The sequence below is a fragment of the Bombina bombina genome, chromosome 5, assembly GCF_027579735.1.
Source record: "Bombina bombina isolate aBomBom1 chromosome 5, aBomBom1.pri, whole genome shotgun sequence".
NCBI classification, from domain to species: Eukaryota; Metazoa; Chordata; class Amphibia; order Anura; family Bombinatoridae; genus Bombina; species Bombina bombina.
The window spans coordinates 387226502-387250829 of record NC_069503.1 but is presented as its reverse complement, the minus strand read 5'-3'; the positions used below and the strand labels follow the sequence as shown (position 1 = coordinate 387250829).

The 24328-nt window shown below is 38.6% G+C and overlaps 1 protein-coding gene across 1 annotated transcript in view; it reads right to left on the bottom strand.

Moving 5' to 3' along the window:
• KAT2B (lysine acetyltransferase 2B) overlaps positions 1–24328 on the bottom strand; it is a 324222-nt gene that overhangs the window by 234771 nt on the left and 65123 nt on the right. Inside the window, exon 2 of the mRNA XM_053714221.1 lies at positions 9458–9584. Within this exon, the coding sequence (XP_053570196.1) occupies positions 9458–9584 (127 nt within the window). The remainder of the gene's footprint in view (positions 1–9457; positions 9585–24328) is intronic.

The following is a 24328-nucleotide window of genomic DNA, read 5'->3' as shown; positions in this document are numbered from 1 at the left end:
TAAGAACTTACCTGATAAATTCATTTCTTTCATATTAGCAAGAGTCCATGAGCTAGTGACGTATGGGATATACATTCCTACCAGGAGGGGCAAAGTTTCCCAAACCTTAAAATGCCTATAAATACACCCCTCACCACACCCACAATTCAGTTTAACGAATAGCCAAGAAGTGGGGTGATAAGAAAAAAGTGCGAAAGCATATAAAATAAGGAATTGGAATAATTGTGCTTCATACAAAAAAATCATAACCACCACAAAAAAGGGCGGGCCTCATGGACTCTTGCTAATATGAAAGAAATTAATTTATCAGGTAAGTTCTTACATAAATTATGTTTTCTTTCATGTAATTAGCAAGAGTCCATGAGCTAGTGACGTATGGGATAATGACTACCCAAGATGTGGATCTTTCCACACAAGAGTCACTAGAGAGGGAGGGATAAAATAAAGACAGGCAATTCCTGCTGAAAATAATCCACACCCAAAATAAAGTTTAATGAAAAACATAAGCAGAAGATTCAAACAGAAACCACTGCCTGAAGTACTTTTCTACCAAAAACTGCTTCAGAAGAAGAAAACACATCAAAATGGTAGAATTTAGAAAAAGTATGCAAAGAGGAACAAGTTGCTGCTTTGCAAATCTGATCAATCGAAGCTTCATTCCTAAACGCCCAGGAAGTAGAAACTGACCTAGTAGAATGAACTGTAATCCTTCGAGGCGGATTTTTACCCGACTCGACATAGGCATGATGAAATAAAGATTTCAACCAAGATGCCAAAGAAATGGCAGAAGCTTTCTGGCCTTTTCTAGAACCGGAAAAGATGACAAATAGACTAGAAGTCTTTCGGAAAGACTTAGTAGCTTAAACATAATAATACAAAACTCTAACAGCATCCAAAGAATGCAATGATTTCTCCTTAGAATTCATAGGATTAGGACATAATGAAGGAACCACAATTTCTCTACTAAGGCTGTTAGAATTCACAACCTTAGGTAAAAAATTCAAAAGAAGTTCGCAGCACCGCCCTATCCTGATGAAAAATCAGAAAAGGAGACTCACAAGAAAGAGCAGATAATTCAGAGACTCTTCTAGCAGAAGAGATGGCCAAAAGAAACAAAACTTTCCAAGAAAGTAATATAACGACCAAAGAATGCATGGGTTCAAAAGGAGGAGCTTGAAAAGCCCCCAGAACCAAATTCAAACTCCAAGGAGGAGAAATTGACTTAATGACAGGTTTTATACGAACCAAAGCTTGTACAAAACAATGAAATATCAGGAAGATTAGCAATCCTTCTGTGAAAAAAGAACAGAAAGAGCAGAGATTTGTCCTTTCAAGAAACTTGCGGACAAACCTTTATCTAAACCAACCTGAAAAATTCTCGGTATTCAAAAAGAAAGCCAAGAAAAAATGATGAGAAAGACACTAAGAAATATAAGTCTTCCAGACTCTATAATATATCTCTCTAGATACAGATTTACGAGCCTGTCACATAATATTAATCACAGAGTCAGAGAAACCTTCTTTGACCAAGAATCAAGCGTTCAAACTCCATACCTTAAAATTTAAGGATTTGAGATCCTGATGGAAAAAAAGGACCTTGCGACAGAAAGTCTGGTCTTAACGGAAGAGTCCACAGCTGGCAAGAGGCCATCCGGACAAGATCCGCATACCAAAACCTGTGAGGCCATGCTGGAGCTACCAGCAGGACAAACGAGCATTCTTTAGAATCTTGGAGAATACTCTTGGAAGAAGAACTAGAGGCGGAAAGATATAGGCAGAATGATACTTCCAAGGAAGTGATAATGTATCCACTGCTTCCGCCCGAGGATCCCGGGATCTGGACAGATACCAGGGAAGTTTCTTGTTTAGATGAGAAGCCATCAGATCTATTTCTGGGAGTTCCCACATTTGAACAATCTGAAGAAATACCTCAGGGTGAAGAGACCATTCGCCCGGATGCAACGTTTGGCGACTGAGATAATCCGCTTCCCAATTGTCTATACCTGGAATATGAACCGCAGAGATTAGACAGGAGCTGGATTCCGCCCAAACTAAAATTCGAGATACTTCTTTCATAGCCAGAGGACTGTGAGTCCCTCCTTGATGATTGATGTATGCCACAGCTGTAACATTGTTTATCTGAAAACAAATGAACAACTCTCTCTTCAGCAGAGGCCAAGACTGAAGAGCTCTGAAAATTGCACGGAGTTCAAAAAATATTGATCGGTAATCTCACCTCCTGAGATTCCCAAACCCCTTGTGTCGTCAGAGACCCCCACACAGCTCCCCAACCTGTAAGACTTGCATCTGTTGAGATTATAGTCCAGGTCGGAAGAACAAAGAAGCCCCCTGAACTAAACAATGGTGAACTGTCCACCATGACAGAGAGTGTCGTAAAATTGGTTTAAAGATATTAATTGAGATATCTTTGTGTAATCCCTGCACCACTGGTTCAGCATACAGAACTGAAGAGGTCGCATGTGAAAACGAGCAAAGGAGATCACATCCGATGCGGCAGTCCTAAGACCTAAAATTTCCATGCATAAGGCTACCAAAGGGAATGATTGTGACTGAAGGTTTTGACAAGCTGATATCAATGTTAAATTTCTCTTATCTGACAAGGACAGAGTCATAGACACTGAATCTATCTGGAAACCTACAAGTCGATTCGTATGAGATTCTGCGAAAATGTGAAGACTGAGCAAGTACCAAGATATCGTCCAAATAAGGAAATACCAAAACCCTGTTTTCTGATTACAGACAGAAGGGCACCGAGAACCTTTGAAAAAAATTCTTGGAGTTGACGCTAGGCCAAACGGTAGAGCCACAAAACTGGTAATGCTTGTCTAAAAAGAGAATCTCAGAAACTAAAAGTGATCTGGATGAATCGGAATATGCAGATATACATCCTGTAAATCTGTTGTAGACATATAATGCCCTTGCTAAACAAAAGGCAGGATAGTCCTACAGTTACCATCTTGAATGTTGGTATCCTTACATAACGATTCAAAATAGATAGATCCGGAACTGGTCTGAAGGAATTGACCTTCTTTGGTACAATGAAGAGATAGAATAAAACCCCAGCCCCTGTTCCAGAACTGGAACTGGCATAATTACTCCAGCCAACTCTAGATCTGAAACACATTTCAGAAATGCTGAGCCTTGCTGTGTTTACTGGGACACGGGAAAGAAAAAAATCTCTTTGCAGGAGGCCTTAACTTGAAGCCAATTCTGTACCTTTCTGAAACAATGTTCTGAAACCAGAGATTGTGAACGGAATTGATCCAAATTTCCTTGAAGAAAACGTAAACTGCCCCATACCAGCTGAGCTGGAATGAGGGCCGCACCTTCATGGGTATTTAGGAGCTGGCTAAAGGTTTCTATAAGGCTTGGATATATTCCAAACTGGAAATGGTTTCCAAACTGATACCGCTCCTGAGGATGAAGGATCAGGCTTTTATTCCTTGTTGTGAGGAAAGGAACGAAAATTATTAGACCTAAATTTACCTAGATTTTTTATCCTTTGGTAAAAAAGTTCCCTTCCCTCCAGTAACAGTTGAGATAATAGAATCCAACTGAAAATCGAATAAATTATTACCCTGGAAAGAAAGGGAAGCAAAGTTGACTTAGAAGACATATCAGTATTCCAAGTTTTAAGCTATAAAGCTTTTCTAGCTAAAATAGCTAGAGACATATACCTGACATCAACTCTAATGATATCAAAAGATGGTATCACAAATAAAATTATTAGCATGTTATAGAATAATAATAATGCTATAAAATTATGATCTGTTACTTGTTGCGCTAAAGCTTCTAACCAAAAAGTTGATGCTGCAGCAACATTCGCTAAAAATATAGCAGGTCTAAGAAGATTACCTGAACATAAGTAAGCTTTTCTTAGAAAGGAATCAATTTTCCTATTTAAAGGATCCTTAAATGAAGTACTATCTGCCATAGGAATAGTAGTACGTTTAGCAGGAGTAGAGACAGCCCCATTAACCTTAGAGATTTTGTCCCAAAACTCTAATCTGTCAGATGGCACAGGATATAATTGCTTAAAACGTTTAGAAGGAGTAAATGAATTACCCAAATTATTCCATTCCCTGGAAATTACTTCAGAAATAGCATCAGGGAGAGAAAACACTTCTGGAATAACTACTTATTTAAACGTTTAGATTTAGTATCAAGAGGACCAGAATCCTCTATTTCTAATGCAATTAATACTTCTTTAAGTAAAGAACGAATAAATTCCATCTTGAACAAATACAAAGATTTATCAGCATCAACCTCTGAGACAGAAACCTCTGAACCAGAAGAACCATTATCAGTATCAGAATGATGATGTTCATTTAAAAATTCATCTGAAAAAAGAGAAGTTTTAAAAAGACTTTTATGTATACTAGAAGGAGAAATAACAGACATAGCCTTCTTAATGGATTTAAAAAAATAAAATCTCTTATGTTATCAGGAACACTCTGAAAATTAGATGTTGACGGAACAGCAACAGGTAATGTAACAGTACTAAAGGAAATTTTATCTGCATTAATAAGTTTGTCATGACATGCAATACAAACAACAGCTGGAGAAACAGATACCAAAAGTTTATAGCAGATACACTTAGCTTGGTAGCTCCAGCACTGGGCAGCGATTTTCCTGAAGTATCTTCTGACTCAGTTGCAACGTGGAACATCTTGCAATATGTAAAAGAAAAAACAACATAAAAAGCAAAATTGATCAAATTCCTTAAATGACAGTTTCAGGAATGGGAAAAAAATGCCAGTGAACAAGCTTCTAGCAACCAGAAGCAATAAATAATGAGACTTAAATAATGTGGAGACAAAAATGACGCCCATATTTTTTAGCGCCAAAAAAGACGCCCACATTATTTGGCGCCTAAATGCTTTTGGCGCCAAAAATGACGCCACATCCGGAACGCCGACACCTTTGACGCAAAAAAACGTCAAAAAATGACGCAACTTCCGGCGACACGTATGACGCCGGAAACAGAAAAATAAAAAAAAATTTTGCGCCAAAAAAGTCCGCGACAAGAATGACGCAATAAAATGAAGCATTTTCAGCCCCCGCGAGCCTAACAGCCCACAGGGAAAAAGTCAAATTTTTTAAGGTAAGAAAAAATAATTGAAACAAATGCATTTATCCCAAGTATGAAACTGACTGTCTGAAAATAAGGAATGTTGAACATCCTGAGTCAAGGCAAATAAATGTTTGAATACATATATTTAGAACTTTATAAAAAAAGTGCCTAACCATAGCTTAGAGTGTCACAGAAAATAAGCTTACTTACTTACCCCAGGACACTCATCTACATGTTGTAGAAAGCCAAACCAGTACTGAAACGAAAATCAGCAGAGGTAATGGTATATATATATATAAAAGAGTATATCGTCGATCTGAAAAGGGAGGTAAGAGATGAATCTCTACGACCGATAACAGAGAACCTATGAAATAGACCCCGTAGAAGGAGATCATTGCATTCAAATAGGCAATACTCTCCTCACATCCCTCTGACATTCACTGCACGCTGAGAGGAAAACCGGGCTCCAACCTGCTGCGGAGCGCATATCAACGTAGAATCTAGCACAAACTTACTTCACCACCTCCATAGGAGGCAAAGTTTGTAAAACTGAATTGTGGGTGTGGTGAGGGGTGTATTTATAGGCATTTTAAGGTTTGGGAAACTTTGCCCCTCCTGGTAGGAATGTATATCCCATACGTCACTAGCTCATGGACTCTTGCTAATTACATGAAAGAAATATTAGTCAGGGTAATGCCAGCACTCTAGAGAAAGCCTAGGTCACGCTAAAATCTGGATGTTGGTTATTGAGCTAAATCTCACATATGGGGGTGTGATGAAAAATTAGTTTAGGCTATAGCTTGAGTGCTAAGCCAAAGGATTTAATAGTTGTCTCCACACACAAACCAAAGGCACAATTGATGACAGTCTCCCCACAATTCTATTACATGAAACCCAAAAAATTTCTTTCATGATTCAGATAGTGAATACAATTTTAAACTTTTCAATTTACTTCTATTATTTACTTTGCTTCCTTCTCTTGTTATCCTTTGCTGAAAGGTTTATCTAGGCAAGCTCAGGAGCAGCAGAGAACCTAAGTTCTAGCTGTTGATTGGTGGCTGCATTTATATATATATATCGATTGTGATTAGCTCACCCATGAGTTCAATTAGAAACCATTAGTGCATTGCTGCTCCTTCAACAAATGATACCAAGAGAATTAAACAAATTAGATAATAGAAGTACATTAGAAAGTTGTCTAAAATTGTATTCTCTATCTGAATTATGAAAGTAAAAAAAAAGGCTTTCATGTCCCTTCAATAAAGTTCTAACATATACACATATATATATACATATATCAAAAAGGTGACGTTTCGGGGTCAATCGCCCCTTCCTCAGACCGGGGGATGAGGAAGGTGCGATTGACCCAGAAATGTCACCTGTTTGATTAAAACATTCTTGAAGAAAGAGGGCAAGCTGATCTTTTTGATACTTACAGCTCTTGCCCGCACCCTGGTGGATGTGTTTGTTTTAAGTGAGAGTGCACTTCTACCCGCACACACATACATATACATTATATATATATATATATATATATATATATATATATATATATATATATATATATATATATATATATACATATATACATACACACACACACATACATATACATACACACACACAAGGTGGCCCTCGTTTTACAAAGGTTCAATTTACACCGTTTCAGAATAACAACCTTTTTTCCAGTCATGTGACTGCTATTGAAAAGCATTGAGAAGCAGTGCATTTATTAAAATAGCCAGTAGGTTGAACTGTCCGTTTGTGTTGCAGCAAAGCCAAGCAAGCTGAAATTAATCAGTTTAACCAGACCTGAGCTATCAAGCAGATTTCAATGGAACAAGATCTTCCTGTCTATAAATCAGTCCAGATTGAAATGCATTGAAAGAACTGTGTGCAGAAAAATGCAGGTGAAGTCTGTGTTGTGTGATTATTTTATTAGGTTTATAATGTTGTTTAGCAAATGTTTTTGTTCATTTAACTTAGTTTAATTATATATTCTGTGCTGTGTGATTATTTTATTAGGTTTATAATTAGGGCTGCAACTAACGATTATTTTCATAATCGTTTAATCGGCCGATTAGTCGATTAATCGAAAAAATAATCGGATAAAAAGAGAATCAATAATAGTTTTCTATGTTTTAAATAAAATTCACATAATGAGTGTTACAAATATAAACTTCAGGCTAAAATTTTACATTAACACAACTGTTTCTTCAATTTTTAAGCAGCAGAGCACAGTTTTATAATTAAACAAAACAAAACCACAAACTGTTTGAAAAGAGGTAGAACTAGAAAGAGTTAGACTATCACTGTTAATAACAATCTGTTATTCACTCTTTCAGAAACTTTGCATTGAAATGCAAAAATCTCAACATGTCCACATGCTTCTGGCTAAGGCTGGTTCTCTGTTTGCAGCTATATTTCCTGCAGCAGAGAAAAGGCTGTTGAGGTGTATAAGTAGGGTTTTGCCAATTTCACTAAAGTGGGATATTTATCTTTGTTAGCTCTTCACCAATGCTAAGTGTTTTCTACCTTGGCAAGGGGCCTCTCAATAAAGTAACCCTTGACTTCATTCTAACATAAAAATATCTTGAATATCTATATGCAATGGTAAATAACCAGCTATAAGGTTAGGGGAAATATGTAGTCCGCTCTAAAAATAATGAATATATACTTATAAAGGTGGAAAAAACAACTAATCGATTATGAGATTCATTGACAGCTATTTTCATAATCGATTGTTATCGATTATGACGATTAGTTGTTGCAGCTCTATTTATAATGCTGTTTAGCATTTAAAGTCTTCATTTCAAAGCTTTAAAAATAATGTATTAGGTGTTACTTATGACAATTTTGAGAGGGGCCTGGAACCTATCTCCCTCTTTTCCCATTGACTTACATTATAAACTGGGTTTCAATTTACAACGGTTTCGATTTACAACCATTCCTTCTGGAACCTAACCCTGGCGTAAACTGAGGGCTACCTATATACACACACACACACACACACACATACATACTAGTGTATATGTGTATTAGAGAGAGAAGGAAGTGGAAGTGATACACCTAAAGCAGTCAAGGGTATAGTCCAAAGCACAGTTAAAATGTAAATTTTCTTACAAATAAAATTACTTAAAAAGGGTAATGCTATTAAAAACCTGGGATATCAGTGTAGTCTTTATGTAAGAAGCCGAATATACCAGCTAGGAGGTGATCTCTCAGTATATTAAAGTATAATGCCACATATGCAATTTGAATCACAAATGTTAACCATATGTTAACCCCTCATACGTATATTCTAGACCACACATCACTATATAATCCAAATTCCCAATGCTTATTGACACATTTATGTGGCCATTTTTCACTTATCAAGTTCCATAGCTAAAAGTACTTGATAAACCTGGACAACACGTTTCAAATTATTACCAAGTAATAAGAGACATAAGAAATAAGAAACAATCACTTTTGGTCGGAACACAACGGGTTAATTGCACACATAATCTTGCAAGATTAACAAAGGAGATAATTAATTTGTATTCTTATCAGGAGACAACCATTGCGATCTTCAGGACAGAAGCATGTGATTGCTGGAAAAAAAACATTGACAATACCGGCTGGATTTGTGATTGCTGGGAAAAAAACATTGACAATACCGGCTGGATTTCAGCACCCGATATCTGTTTTAAACAAGAGCGAGATTGTGACCAGCCCTTATATTTGTAATACATTATCCATACAGTGCACAAAACACATGCACATTCCTGAGCCTACCTCAGTATGTTCTCATGTAAAGGAGCTCTAAGCTTCATCAAATGATAACAAAAGAAAGAGGTACATTTGATAACATAAGTAAATTGGATTTGTTTATTGTACAATCTATCTAAATCATGGAAGTTTTAGTTAAAATAAAAATCAAACCTATATAATAGCACACTGTTGTTCCTGTTTAATTCCTAATATCTCCAGACTACAGTTTAAGCATAAAGCACAACATAAAAAACTTGTACTACTTGCTCCATCTTTCATATAATTTTTTAATCATTGTTGGTAAAGAACTACGCTTACCAGACAAGCTTATAATTAAACAGATTTTAGGCAAAAAAAGGGTCTTTGCCTGTTATAAACGATAAAACAAATATCAAGAGCAATTTAATCTTTTTATTTGTTTAAAAAAAGCTAATTAGGATGTGTGTGTTAGCTTAAGAACTCACATATAACATTGAATGAACTTTCAATAGTTGTACACATTCAGTATAAAGTAGTCTTATCAATCCTATTGTAGTGCACTAAATTCCTGCAATGACTTCCATACTGTAATAAAGTAGCTAATTTGTCGGCAGAATGCTTGTTCCTTACCAAGTGTGTGACCACAGCTACGGCATGGCTCAGTGAGACTAACCACAGTCTGCTGAAGATCCATCCTGGGGGGGGTTGGAGGAGGGTTGGGGTTTTTCCAGCCATTGCACTTACACGTTTCATCTGCCTAGAAAAATAATAAGATGGTATATAAGAGGAATTGCACAGTATCACTAAAAATGAGCGAATAGAAAAACAAAGTATGTTTACGATATGGTGGATTTGACTCCCTCTTCAGTCTAAAGTTGCTAAAATATCGGCAAATAGAGACAATAATAAATGTCAATGTTAAAAGGACAGTAAATATCTTGTAATTACAATATGTTTATGCTGTTGTAACGCATTAACATCACATTTGTTGCATGTTTTTTCATTAGCCAAACTCCACTCACACTTGTTAGACATAGCTAGCCAATGTTATTGTGTTGAAAAGTATTCAGTTGTCTGTGGTTGTGTATGTTATAATCTCTGCTGTGGCCAATTAGGGACATATATGTGGCAGGGTTAGGCTTGTAAAGCTGCCAGTTCACAAGGATATAGATTATTTAGGAGACATTATTAGAACATTTCCAAAACAGTGAAAGGCAAATAAGATATATTTGTTAAATTGTCTCAATAAAAAAGGTGCAAAAAACAGAATTTATGCTTACCTGATAAATTACTTTCTCCAACGGTGTGTCCGGTCCACGGCGTCATCCATTACTTGTGGGAATATTCTCTTCCCTAACAGGAAATGGCAAAGAGCACAGCAAAAGCTGTCCATATAGCCCCTCCTTGGCTCCGCCCCCCCAGTCATTCGACCGACGGTTAGGAGAAAAAAAAAAAAGGAGAAACTATAGGGTGCCGTGGTGACTGTAGTGTATAGAGAAAGAAATTTTTCAAACCTGATTAAAAAAACCAGGGCGGGCCGTGGACCGGACACACCGTTGGAGAAAGTAATTTATCAGGTAAGCATAAATTCTGTTTTCTCCAACATTGGTGTGTTCGGTCCACGGCGTCATCCATTACTTGTGGGAACCAATACCAAAGCTTTAGGACACGGATGAAGGGAGGGAGCAAATCAGGTTACCTAAACGGAAGGCACCACGGCTTGCAAGACCTTTCTCCCAAAAACAGCCTCCGAAGAAGCAAAAGTATCAAATTTGTAAAATTTGGCAAAAGTGTGCAGAGAAGACCAAGTCGCTGCCTTACATATCTGATCAACAGAAGCCTCGTTCTTGAAGGCCCATGTGGAAGCCACAGCTCTAGTGGAGTGAGCTGTGATTCGTTCAGGAGGCTACCGTCCGGCAGTCTCATAAGCCAATCGGATAATGCTTTTCAGCCAGAAAGACAGAGAGGTAGCCGTAGCCTTTTGTCCTCTCCTCTTACCAGAGTAAACGACAAACAAAGATGAGGTTTGTCTAAAATCCTTAGTTGCTTCTAAATAGAACTTTAAAGCACGAACTACATCTAAATTGTGTAACAAACGTTCCTTCTTTGAAACTGGATTCGGACACAGAGAAGGAACAACTATTTCCTGGTTAATATTCCTGTTGGAAACAACTTTCGGAAGAAAACCAGGCTTAGTACGCAAAACGACCTTATCTGCATGGAACACCAGATAGGGTGGATTACACTGCAAAGCAGATAATTCAGAAACTCTTCTTGCAGAAGAAATAGCAACCAAAAACAGAACTTTCCAAGATAGTAACTTGATATCTATGGAATGTAGAGGTTCAAACGGAACCCCTTGAAGAACTGAAAGAACTAAATTTAGACTCCAAGGAGGAGTCAAAGGTCTGTAAACAGGCTTGATTCTGACCAAAGCCTGTACAAAAGCTTGTATATCTGGCACAGCTGCCAGTCGTTTGTGTAACAAGACAGATAAAGCAGAAATCTGTCCTTTTAGAGAACTCGCTGACAATCCCTTATCCAAACCTTCTTGTAGAAAGGAGAGGATCTTAGGAATTTTAATCTTACTCCAGGAGAATCCCTTGGATTCACACCAACAGATATATATTTTCCATATTTTATGGTAAATCTTTCTAGTCACAGGTTTTCTGGCTTGGACCAGAGTATCTATCACAGAATCTGAAAACCCACGCTTGGATAAAATCAAACGTTCAATTTCCAAGCAGTCAGCTGTAGATAAACTAGATTTGGATGTTCGAATGGACCTTGTATTAGAAGATCCTGTCTCAAAGGTAGCTTCCATGGTGGAGCCGATGACATATTCACCATTCTGCATACCAAGTACTGCGCGGCCACGCAGGAGCTATCAGAATCACCGAGGCATTCTCCTGTTTGATCCTGGCTACAAGCCTGGGGAGGAGAGGGAACGGTGGAAACGCATAAGCTAGGTTGAACGACCAAGGCACCACTAATGCATCCACTAGAGTCGCCTTGGGATCCCTGGATCTGGACCCGTAGCAAGGAACCTTGAAGTTCTGACGGGACGCCATCAGATCCATGTCTGGAATGCCCCATAATTGAGTCAACTGGGCAAACACCTCCGGGTGGAGTTCCCACTCCCCCGGATGGAAAGTCTGACGACTCAGGTAATCCGCCTCCCAGTTGTCTACTCCCGGGATGTGGATTGCAGATAGGTGGCAGGAGTGATCCTCCGCCCATTTGATGATTTTGGATACCTCTCTCATCGCCAAGGAACTCTTTGTTCCCCCCTGATGATTGATGTAAGCTACAGTCGTCATGTTGTCCGACTGGAATCTTATGAATCCGGCCTTCGCTAGTTGAGGCCAAGCCTGGAGAGTATTGAATATCGCTCTCAGTTCCAGTATGTTTATAGGAAGAAGAGATTCTTCCCGAGACCATAGACCCTGAGCTTTCAGGGAGTCCCAGACCGCGCCCCAGCCTAATAAACTGGCGTCGGTCGTGACAATGACCCACTGTGGTCTGCGGAAACTCATTCCCTGAGACAGGTGATCCTGGGACAACCAGCAACGGAGTGAGTCTCTGGTTATCTGGTCTACTTGAATCTTTGGGGACAAGTCTGTATAATCCCCATTCCACTGCTTGAGCATGCACAGTTGTAATGGTCTTAGATGAATTAGAGCAAAAGGAACTATATCCATTGCTGCCACCATCAACCCTACTACTTCCATGCACTGAGCTATGGAAGGCTGTAGAATAGAGAGAAGAACTTGACAAGCGTTTCGAAGCTTTGACTTTCTGACTTCTGTCAAGAAGATCTTCATTTCTAAAGAATCTATTATTGTTCCCAAAAAAGGAACTCTTGTCGACGGATACAGGGAACCCTTTTCTACGTTCACCTTCCACCCGTGAGATCTGAGAAAGGCTAGAACGATGTCTGTATGAGCCTTTGCCTTGGAAAGAGACGACGCTTGAATTAGAATGTCGTCCAGGTAAGGTGCCACTGCAATGCCCCTTGGTCTTAGAACCGCTAGAAGGGACCCGAGCACTTTTGTGAAAATTCTGGGAGCAGTGGCTAGTCCGAATGGAAGAGCCACGAACTGATAATGTTTGTCCAGAAAGGCGAACCTTAGGAACTGATGATGATCTTTGTGGATAGGAATATGTAGATACGCATCCTTTAAATCCACGGTAGTCATATATTGACCCTCCTGGATTGCAGGTAAAATTGTTCGAATGGTTTCCATTTTGAACGATGGAACTCTGAGAAATTTGTTTAGAATTTTTAAATCCAGAATTGGTCTGAAGGTTCCCTCTTTTTTGGGAACTACAAACAGATTTGAGTAAAACCCCTGACCTTGTTCCACAGTTGGAACTGGGTGTATCACTCATCTTTAACAGGTCTTCTACACAATGTAAGAATGCCTGTCTCTTTATTTGGTTTGAAGATAAGTGAGAAATGTGGAACCTTCCCCTTGGGGGTAGTTCCTTGAATTCTAGAAGATAACCCTGAGAGACTATTTCTAGTGCCCAGGGATCCTGAACATCTCTTACCCAAGCCTGAGCAAAGAGAGAGAGAGTCTGCCCCCTACTAGATCCGGTCCCGGATCGGGGGCTACCCCTTCATGCTGTTTTGGTAGCAGCAGCAGGCTTCTTGGCTTGTTTACCCTTGTTCCAGCCTTGCATTGGTTTCCAAGCTGGTTTAGTCTGGGAAGCGTTACCCTCTTGTCTAGAGGCTGCAGAGTTAGAAGCCGGTCCGTTCCTGAAGTTGCGAAAGGAACGAAAATTGGACTTATTCTTAGCCTTGAAAGGCCTATCTTGTGGGAGGGCATGGCCCTTTCTCCCAGTGATATCTGAAATAATTTCCTTCAATTCTGGCCCAAAAAGGGTCTTACCTTTGAAAGGAATATTAAGCAATTTTGTCTTGGAAGATACATCCGCCGACCAAGACTTTAGATAGAGCGCTCTACGCGCCACAATTGCAAACCCTGAATTTTTCGCCGCTAATTTCACTAACTGCAAAGCGGCGTCTAAAATAAAGGAATTAGCTAACTTAAGTGCGTGAATTCTGTCCATGACCTCCTCATATGGAGTCTCCCTAATGAGCGACTTTTCCAGTTCCTCGAACCAGAACCACGCCGCTGTAGTGACAGGAATAATGCACGAAATAGGTTGAAGGAGGTATCCTTGCTGTACAAAAATCTTTTTAAGCAAGCCCTCCAATTTTTTATCCATAGGATCTTTGAAAGCACAATTGTCCTCAATGGGAATGGTCGTGCGTTTGGCTAGTGTAGAAACCGCCCCCTCGACCTTAGGGACTGTTTGCCATGTGTCCTTCCTGAGGTCAACCATGGGGAACAATTTCTTAAATATAGGAGGAGGGACAAAAGGTATGCCTGGCTTCTCCCACTCCTTATTCACAATGTCCGCCACCCTTTTAGGTATCGTAAAGGCATCAGGGTGCACCGGGACCTCTAGGAACTTGTCCATCTTGCACAATTTTTCTGGGATGACCAGATTGTCACAATCATCCAGAGTAGATAGCACCTCCTTAAGTAATGCGCAGAGATGCTCTAATTTAAATTTAAATGTCACAACATCAGGTTCTGCCTGCTGAGAAATTCTTCCTGTATCAGAAATTTCTCCATCTGACAAACCCTCCCTCACTGCCACTTCAGACTGGTGTGAGGGTATGACAGATAAATTATCATCAGCGCCCTCCTGCTCTACAGTGTTTAAAACAGAGCAATCACGCTTTCTCTGAAATGCTGGCATTTTGGATAAAATATTAGCTATGGAGTTATCCATTACTGCTGTCAATTGTTGCATAGTAACAAGCATTGGCGCGCTAGAAGTACAAGGGGTCGCCTGCGCGGGCATAACTGGTATAGACACAGAAGGAGAGGATGCAGAACTATCCCTACTTCCTTCATCGGAGGAATCATCCTGGGCAACCTTACTAAATGTGACAGTACTGTCCTTACTTTGTTTGGACGCTATGGCACAATTATCACATACATTTGAAGGAGCAACCACCTTGGCCTCCATACATACAGAACATGACTTATCTGAAGGTACAGACATGTTAAACAGGCTTAAACTGGTTAATAAAGCACAAAAAAGTTTTTAAACAAAACCGTTACTGTCTCTTTAAATGTTAAACAGGGCACACTTTATTACTGAATATGTGAAAAAAACTATGATGGAATTATCCAACCTTTACCAAAATTTCACCACAGTGTCTTAATGCATTCAAAGTATTGCACCCCAATTTTGAAGCTGTTAACCCTTAAAATGTGGAAACCGGAGCCGTTTTGCAATTTAACCCCACTACAGTCCCAGCCACAGCCTTTGCTGCGACTTCACTTATCCCAGGGGGGTATAAGATACCAATTCCAGCCTTCTAGAAACGTTTTCTGTGGATACCAGACCCTCTCACATGCAGCTGAATGCACTGCACTCAAAAGAAACTGCGCAATAATGGCGCGAAAATGAGGCTCTGCCTACTACAGAGAAAGGCCCTTCCTGACTGAGAAGGTGTCTTAACTAGTGCCTGGCGATAAAAACGTTCCCCAAATATTAAAAAGTTTGAAATCCACTTCAAAACCTTAATAATAACTTAAATAAACAATCGATTTAACCCTTAAAAGTGTCCACCAGTTATTAGCCCATAATAAGCCCTTTATTCTATCTGAGTCTAAGAAAATGGCTTACCGATCCCCATGAGGGAAAATGACAGCCTTCCAGCATTACACAGTCTTGTTAGAAAAATGGCTAGTCATACCTTGAGCAGAAAAGTCTGCAAACTGTTCTCCCCAACTGAAGTTCTCTAGGCTCAACAGTCCTGTGTGGGAACAGCAATTGATTTTAGTTACTGCTGCTAAAATCATACTCCTCTTTTAAACAGAACTCTTCATCTCTTTCTGTTTCAGAGTAAATAGTACATACCAGTACCATTTCAAAATAACAAACTTTTGATAGAAGAATAAAAAACTACAACTAAACACAACATACTCTTCACCATCTCCGTGGAGATGCTACTTGTTCAGAGCGGCAAAGAGAATGACTGGGGGGCGGAGCCAAGGAGGGGCTATATGGACAGCTTTTGCTGTGCTCTTTGCCATTTCCTGTTAGGGAAGAGAATATTCCCACAAGTAATGGATGACGCCGTGGACCGGACACACCAATGTTGGAGAAAACAACACTGGATTTGGAAAACAACTCACAATGACCCCACAGCTGATGGTGGAACACAAAATTATTGCTTAGTATGAAAAGATCCCAAATTTCTTACTTTCTTTCCTTGGGTACAAGGGGCTCCATATACGACGCAGCATAGGCTGCTCCGGAGCACTTGCGGGGCAGGTTCGCACATGCGAGACAGCTTCCCGCAATGTAAGAAGCAGCAGTGAGTTACTTCTCTGGGGCGAGCATTACACAATCAGCGGAGTGTGTAATGATGCACATGGGCAGTGGATGAACAGATATGCTGCCGTATGCAGCAAAGGCATGAGGACAGCTTCTCGAGTTAAGAAGCTGTCCGCACGCCATTTAATACATGGGGTCCAATGTCTGAATCATGGATGCATTCCATCAAGACACATTGGGCCAGATTACAAAAGGGCACACAAATTTATTTTTTCCACTTGCGCGCAAAAATCACAGAGAAGTAAGCTTTTAACACGGTTAGCGCATGTATTACAAGTTGAAAGTAAAAAGTAAAAAACCTGATACACACTAACTTCAGAAATTTTTGATAACACAACCGTGTTAAAAAAAAAAACCTCTGGGGAGATGTTAACAGCAGAAGCCTAACAGTTAACACTTTCACACTAACATGACACCGTTTTAGACCAACTGCGCTAAAGCCGAAAAGAGTTATGAAAAAGCTGAACAAAAGAAGTTATGAAAACTTTACATTCCAATGTTCTTCACATAAAAGAAAATGTTTATTTTATTTTTAAAAATATATATTTATATATATATATATATATATATATATATATATATATATGATGATTTTTTGTAAATTATAGATTAGGGATGTACATTCGGATCCTTTGTAAAAATCTGAATGCGGAAGTAAGCAGCTGCTCGTGTCCTTCGGGTATTTTCGTAGCCGGATTAATTCCTGTAAAAGATCCCCACACTAAGATCTCTGCAAATACAGATCTTTAAAGTGGGGATCTTTTATAATAATAAAATAATAATAATAATAATAACTAGTATTTATATATAGTGCCTTTCTCCCAGTGGGACTCAAAGCACTTTTTCAGCACTCACTCTAGGAATTAACCAAATCGGCAGCTGAATAGTAATAGTTGTTATTATTACCCAATTTAATGGTACTCATTTTATCGACCTCAGAAGGATGAAGAGCTGAGTCGACCCTGCCGGGATTTGAACCTGTGACCTTGGATCTTTTAAACAGGCGAAGAACGTTAGAATGTAAAGTATTTATATTCAAAAAACATTCAAACCCATTAACAAAGTATCAATGTGAAAATAAACAATTTATACAATAAAGTCCCATAGAGACCCCACCCCCTCAGGAAAAAAAATGCCAAGTGGTTAACATAGCAACATATTAAACAAAATACAATGGTATCATATAAGTGAAAATAGTGCAATATGGGGACAAAACACTTTATATACATAAGTACCAATGTACATAACAATGTAGCTATCATCAGAACTTCATGAACATATTTGACGCAATTATACACACTGATCATATTTGACACAATTATACACACGAATATATAGTGTAAATAACACAGTCAGCCTACATACTTTAGCTCTATATTGATCACTCATTGATTCATGTGAGCGTATAAGAGAAGAACCATGTTGCCCCAATGCTGTTAACATATCAAACATTAGCATTACAGGGGTACAAAGCATAGATTGTATTAGAGATTTGCCAAATAAAAAGAACTAGTACATTTTTAGAAACACATAATTTACAGTGCCCATCTGATTGGCCCGTGTCTCCGTGAGGTCACCGGATGCACAACCAATCAGATAATGCCTTGGGTTTGCCGCTGGTGTCTTGTATTGTACCACATATACATCTGCCCTTCAGGGAGCTCCAGCAGTCCCCGTGTCTCTGTGAGGTCACCGGATGCACAACCAATCGGATAATGCCTTGGGTTTGCTGCTAGCGCCTTGTATCGTACCACATATACGTCTGACCTTCAGGGAGCTCCAGAACTCTTGGTCAAGTGACAACCGAGACTTGCTATTTTCTGGGCTGCAGGCATCTGCATTCATATGGCAACAGAACACATTCGGTGCACCATTACCATATTAATGCCTATATTATATATATGTATTAATACCTGATTATTACAGACAGTGACTCGGTCTGTATCACTATCTGTAATGATCTTCTTCAGTGCTAGTGGGAGGTGTGGTAGGGAAGGAGGGCAGTGGCTGAGGGGATGGAGTCGGAGGCTGAGGGGGAGGGAGTGGCCCTATACTACAGAAAATATTTTGAAGGGAGAGGGAGGTAAGGGACGCTACACTGGAGGAAAAAAAAATGGGGAATCGGGGGGGGCGGGGCTACAGTAGCAATCCCAGAGAGGGAGAATGTGAAGGGACCACTACAAAACAGAAAAATTGTAAATAATTAAAAAAATTAAACTATAAACTAGGTACTAGCAGACAGCGGTCAGTATATAAGATAGCGGACATAATTGGGAGGGGGAGAGTTAGAGAGCTGTTTTGGAGTGATTAGGGAGATGGGAGGGTAAGGGGAGATCCTACACTGCAGAAAATCATGAAAAATTATTATAAATAAATTAAACTTCATACTGGCAAACTGTCTACCAGTACATAAGATGGTTATCAGGAGTGTGTGTGTGTGTGTGTAGGGGGGCTGTTTGGGAGGGATCAGGAAGGTGGGAAGTGTCAGGTGGGAGGGTAATCCCTGCATTAAAATGCTATTTCCCTTACCAGCTAACTAATTAACCGTGGTGCGCAGTTTCAAATTAGCAGTCTTCTAACTGCCAAAAATGAATTGCAAAGCCATGCATATCTGCTATTTATGAACAAAATCGACCCCAGTGAACTTGTTACAGCCATTTGTCTTATGACTGCAGTAGTTGAGAGTAAAGAATTTCAGTTAGAAACCCAAAGCTTGTAAAAAAGTTAACAATGGTTTAATATGATTGCATTTGGTGGCGAAACAGTGGCATGAAATATACCAAAATGGGCCTAGATCAGAACCTTGTAGTGGAGAACATTAATTAAAATAAGTGCTAAGTTTAATCAGTTGTACAAATGTAATAATAAGCAACACACAGTCAAGACTTTCTTATATAGTAGTCTCAACCTTTAGCAACACGAGTAATATTTCTTAGTGTAGCATTAAAGCCAAATAACTTGGTTTAAATAGAGGCTTACACCTCAAAACTACTTTGCTTTATTTTGAAACTGGTGTGGAGTTCCAATGTATGAAAAATGGAATCCAAGCAGGTGAACCTACACAGAGAAACATGGTTTGGTTTATCAAAACAAGATTCTGTGAAAATTAAATTTTCACCTTTTTTCTGCCCAAACACTATTCTAAATAATTAACCAGACAGATAGTAGTTCAGCCAGGATTATGTTAAGATGTAACAACTTTCTTCTATGTCTCTCTCGGGGGCACCTTCAATGCAGTCCCTTTTGTCTTCAACCTTTCATACAGTTGGCTGTCCTACACAACCAATCAGATTGGATTGGATCAGCAGCAGTTTCTGCTTCGGTTCAGCTGTACTTCATATATATCACAAGCCAGAAGAAGGCTGAATAGTCAAGTAGCAATTATTTAAAAACATGTGAATTATTAACACCATGAAACAAATTACAATCTTCTTAAAACTTAAACAATAAAGGTGTTCAGTAAAAGGAAACTAAACTGGAAAGATGAGTTAACTAATACATATCCAGAAGCCGTTTTATCCACAAATGGCAGCTTCATTTTATGGTTATTTTAATAATTTGAACATATATTTCCTGTTCTAAAGCTGTGCTCCCAGTCACTGAAAGTCTAAGGTGTCGCACACACTTCACCTTTGTATAGGAGCAGGCAGTGTGGCTTACTGCAGAAAAGTAAAAAAAAAAAAAGTTATTCATAGGGTCAGATTATTAAAATGACCATAGGTCATAGATGATGGATTAGACATTTCTAAATAAACAAACTACTAAATATCCATCATGTAAGATTAAGAGAGTGTATCATTCCAGTTTGGTGTAGCATTCATTCCAGAATGCATATACGAAAGTGAATACAAGAAGGCTAAAACATCTAAAATCTGTGAATTTTTTATGAAGTGAATAAGTCAGAGAATTAGGCAGGAAAAACACCTGAAGAAAAAATAAAATGTATTCCTTAGGCAATAAAGGTAAAGCGTGCTGCCATTTGTAGAAGCTAGAGAAATAAAGGAGCTAAAAGGGAAATTTTTATGCAACATGTTATTTAGAGGAAGGATATTTCACTGGTTATTAGTATAAATAGAGGGTTTTTTTGTCTTGGATCCACAAACTAATTTCATCCACTGATATACCTTTAATATATTTCTGTAGTTTATTAAAATCTCATCTATTATATTAATTCATAACAGAGACTGATGTAGTCTGGGTACAATATTTTTATTTTAACAATGTTTGTCCATAGCAACCAAATTGTATAAAAATAAAAAAAATAAAGACTACTGCATAATGGAGTAAATTATATTGCAGCCTTTTCAGTGCATACAGGACTACATCTTTGTACTCAATGAATGTGGTGTTCTTAGTTGTGCTTAATGACATGGTGTTGAAGCAATACAGGGAGTGGTAAATTGTAGAAATGCTATTTACTATGCTAAAATTAAGTGTTTCTTAATACTGAAGTCTGACTCAGCAGACAAATCACCTTCGCTTCAGATTGGTGTGTGAGACTCACCTTAGATTATTAACCCCAATGCTACAGGGAATTTAGAGAAAAACTTGCCCAAAATACTGAAGACCTTTTAGAATTTTTGCTACAACTCAATTAAAAAAGCCTTGTTTTATTATTCACCTATCAAAACTCTTATTTATATTTAATGCGACTGTTTAACTGCCAAATGCAATCATATTTTAATTTTTTTTTTTATTTTTTCATTGAAATTATTTACACCTAACTACTGCAGTCATAAGACAAATGGTAGTAAATGGTACTCTGTGGTCCCTTTTGTTCAGAAATAGCAGACAGCAATAAGAAGGCTGCTAATTGCAACTACAGACCTCACGAAAATCCTGGCAGTGAAGGGGTTAATTAGTTAGCTCGTCAAGGTAATAGTAGACAGTTTGCCAGTATGAGTATTAGAGTTTGTTTGTTTCTAAATAAATACATTTTATTTATTTATTTTCTGCAGTGTAGGATCTTCGCTTACAGCTGCCAGTAGCTAGTTTATAGTTTTATTTTTATATATTTAATCCCTATCATCTTAGATACTGGCAGACAGTCTGCCAATATTTTATTTTTTAAAATAAATACATTTTTCATGATTATCTGCAATGTAGGATCACCACTTACCCTCCCACCTCCCTCCCAAACAGCTCTCTAACCCTCCCTCCTCCCAATTATGTCTGCCATCTTATGTACTGACAGCTGTCAGCCAGTACCTAGTTTACAGTTTTATTTTTATATTTATTTATTATTATTATTAAAAAAAAATCTGTAGTGTAACGGTCCCCCCACTTCCTCCCTCCCCGCGATTGCTACTATAGGGCCCTAACCCTGATTCCCCATTTTTTCTGTAGTGTAGCATCCCTTACCTCCCTCTCCCTTCAAAATATTTTCTGTATTGTAGAGCCACTCCCTCCCCCCGAGTCTCTGTGCCGCCCACCCGCCGCACTCCTTTCCTCCCACAACTCCCACCGGCACCGAAGGAGATAGTTACAGACAGTGAAACAGACCGTGTCACTGTCTGTAACCATCAGGCAATCTGCGTTCATACGGTAACAGGGCACAAATAGTGCTCTGTTGCCATATGAAGGCAGTTGCCAACAGCCCTGAAAGAGAAAGTCTTGGTTATCACTTGACAACTAAGACTGCTGGCGCTTCCTGAAGGTCAGACTTATATATGTTCTGCGGTATGATGGGCTATGTACCACATGATGTATATATATGTTCTGCGGTATGATGGGCTATGTACCACACAATGTATATATATGTTCTGCGGTATGATGGGCTATGTACCACATGATGTATATATATGTTCTGCGGTATGATGGGCTATGTACCACACAATGTATATATATGTTCTGCGGTATGATGGGCTATGTACCACACGATGTATATATATGTTCTGCGGTATGATGGGCTATGTACCACACAATGTATATATATGTTCTGTGGTATGATGGGCTATGTACCACACGATGTGTATATATGTTCTGTGGTATGATGGGCTATGTACCACACGATGTGTATTTATGTTGGATTGCCGCAAGAGGTTAAACACTCTGGATTTAGTTTAGGTTTTCAATGAAAATGCAAACAGGATTAGTAAAGCAAGAATTAATTACTTTCCAAATAAATCACTTATATTTTATACGATACATATTGTTACACAGGACAAGTATATTCAAATATTTATTTTCTACCAAATATGTTTCTATATTAAGAATGCCTGTAAATCCATTTTGTGCATAAGATTATAAAATATATCCCCATAACCTCTGGTAGATTGAGTTTAATAATATTGATTTGAAACTTTCCCTAGAGCACTGGCTTTCAAACCTGTCCCCAGGTCTCCATAACAGGCCACATTTTGAGGATATCTAAACTGGAACACAGGTGAAATAATCATCTGTTTATTAACCACGGTTATTTAACCTGCTCTTATCCAAGGTAATACTGAAAACCTTGCCTGTTGGGGAGGCCTGAGGACAGGTTTGAAAACCAGTGCCCTAGACAAATACAAAACTCAGAAGTGGATTGCACTCTCAAACTGGGAGTGGGTACAAACCCCAAAGCCTCCAGCACTCACAGGCCTGGCTCCTAGAATTTTACCCCTGGTTCCTAACTTTTTAGGTTATTCTCCATATATCTATATACAAATACCACTTTATCGTTCCTAAAAGTATAAAACTGCAATTAACTGACGCGATTTAAAAACCGCAAGGGTATGCAATTTCTAACCACGCCCACTATGACATCATTCAGGGATGCGCAATTTCTATGTAGGTAGTGTGAACGAAGAGTGCGAGTGACAACGTAACTGAAAATATTTCTCACAGACAAACGCAGTGTGCGCTATTGCCAGCTCAGTGTAAATAACTCACTTCCGTAAATCAGCCAGTTCCGTTCAGAGGGAGAGCTGCCCCTAACAAAGGTGAGATCTGACAGACTGCAGCTGCTTCACGTCCTATTGTGCTGCCAGATTGTGACCTCTTTCTGCTCCCATAGTTACCCAACAGGCCGTGTCACTGCTGAACAGCACATATCTCTTACAGTTTTTTTGCCCGTATGTTAATATGTGAAGTTCAGAGGGGTTGCCAAGTGCTCTGCTATTTGAGGTCATTTATTGGTTGAATGAGTGGGGATAGAAGTTGTCTAATAAAAGATGGTTTTCAATTATTTAAACCCCAAGTGTGGTATTTAGTGTGAAGAAATAATGAGTTTAGTTGAGCAGATTGTTTTGGGTAAATGCGCGATAATTATATGGCAGTGTACTTTCTTATTGTTCAAGTTTAAAATAGTTGCTATAGATTCATATGAGCTGAGGCAAAAAGGAAGCAGCAATGTAAAAAGACATATCTTTGTGATCACTGATCTGCACTAAAACCCACAAAAATATATTTTATTTAAACGAGTTTTGCTGTATGTATTTTAATATTCTCAGCCTGTATTGGTAAATGAGAAACTAATTCTAAGATTCTGTAGGGTTAAATAAATGTTTTAATGAAAAATGAAGGTGTTATAGTAATTTATAAGAAAATTGCGATTAAATTGCATTTTTTTTGTAGCCCAGCCCTAATATATATATATATATATATATATATATATATATATATATATATATATATATATATATATATATACACACACACACACACACTTACTAAATTTGACCCCCCCGTTTATTTGTTGGGTGTCCGGTATTTTTGTGGAGGACACCTGGCAACCCTATTAGGGGTTATGCACTGCTGGTCTGAATATTATTTTTATGGGTTACATTAGGGGGCGCCGATGGTGAGTATATAGAACCAAGGTGCAGTGACTTTAGAGGATAGGACATTTTTCAGGAACAATTTGGACATGAAATTGGTCACCTTTCATCGAAAAGGCTTTTTTTCAGCAAGCATTACTTCTGTAGCAACTGTGTCTGCTCTTTAGTGTGAGATTTTTGTCTAAGCAAATCTCAAAAGATTCTGTGGATGAAGATTTTCAAAATTGTTTGAAACTTCTTAAAGGGACAGTATACACCAATTTTCATATAACAGCATGTAATAGACACTACTGTAAAGAATAAGATGCACAGA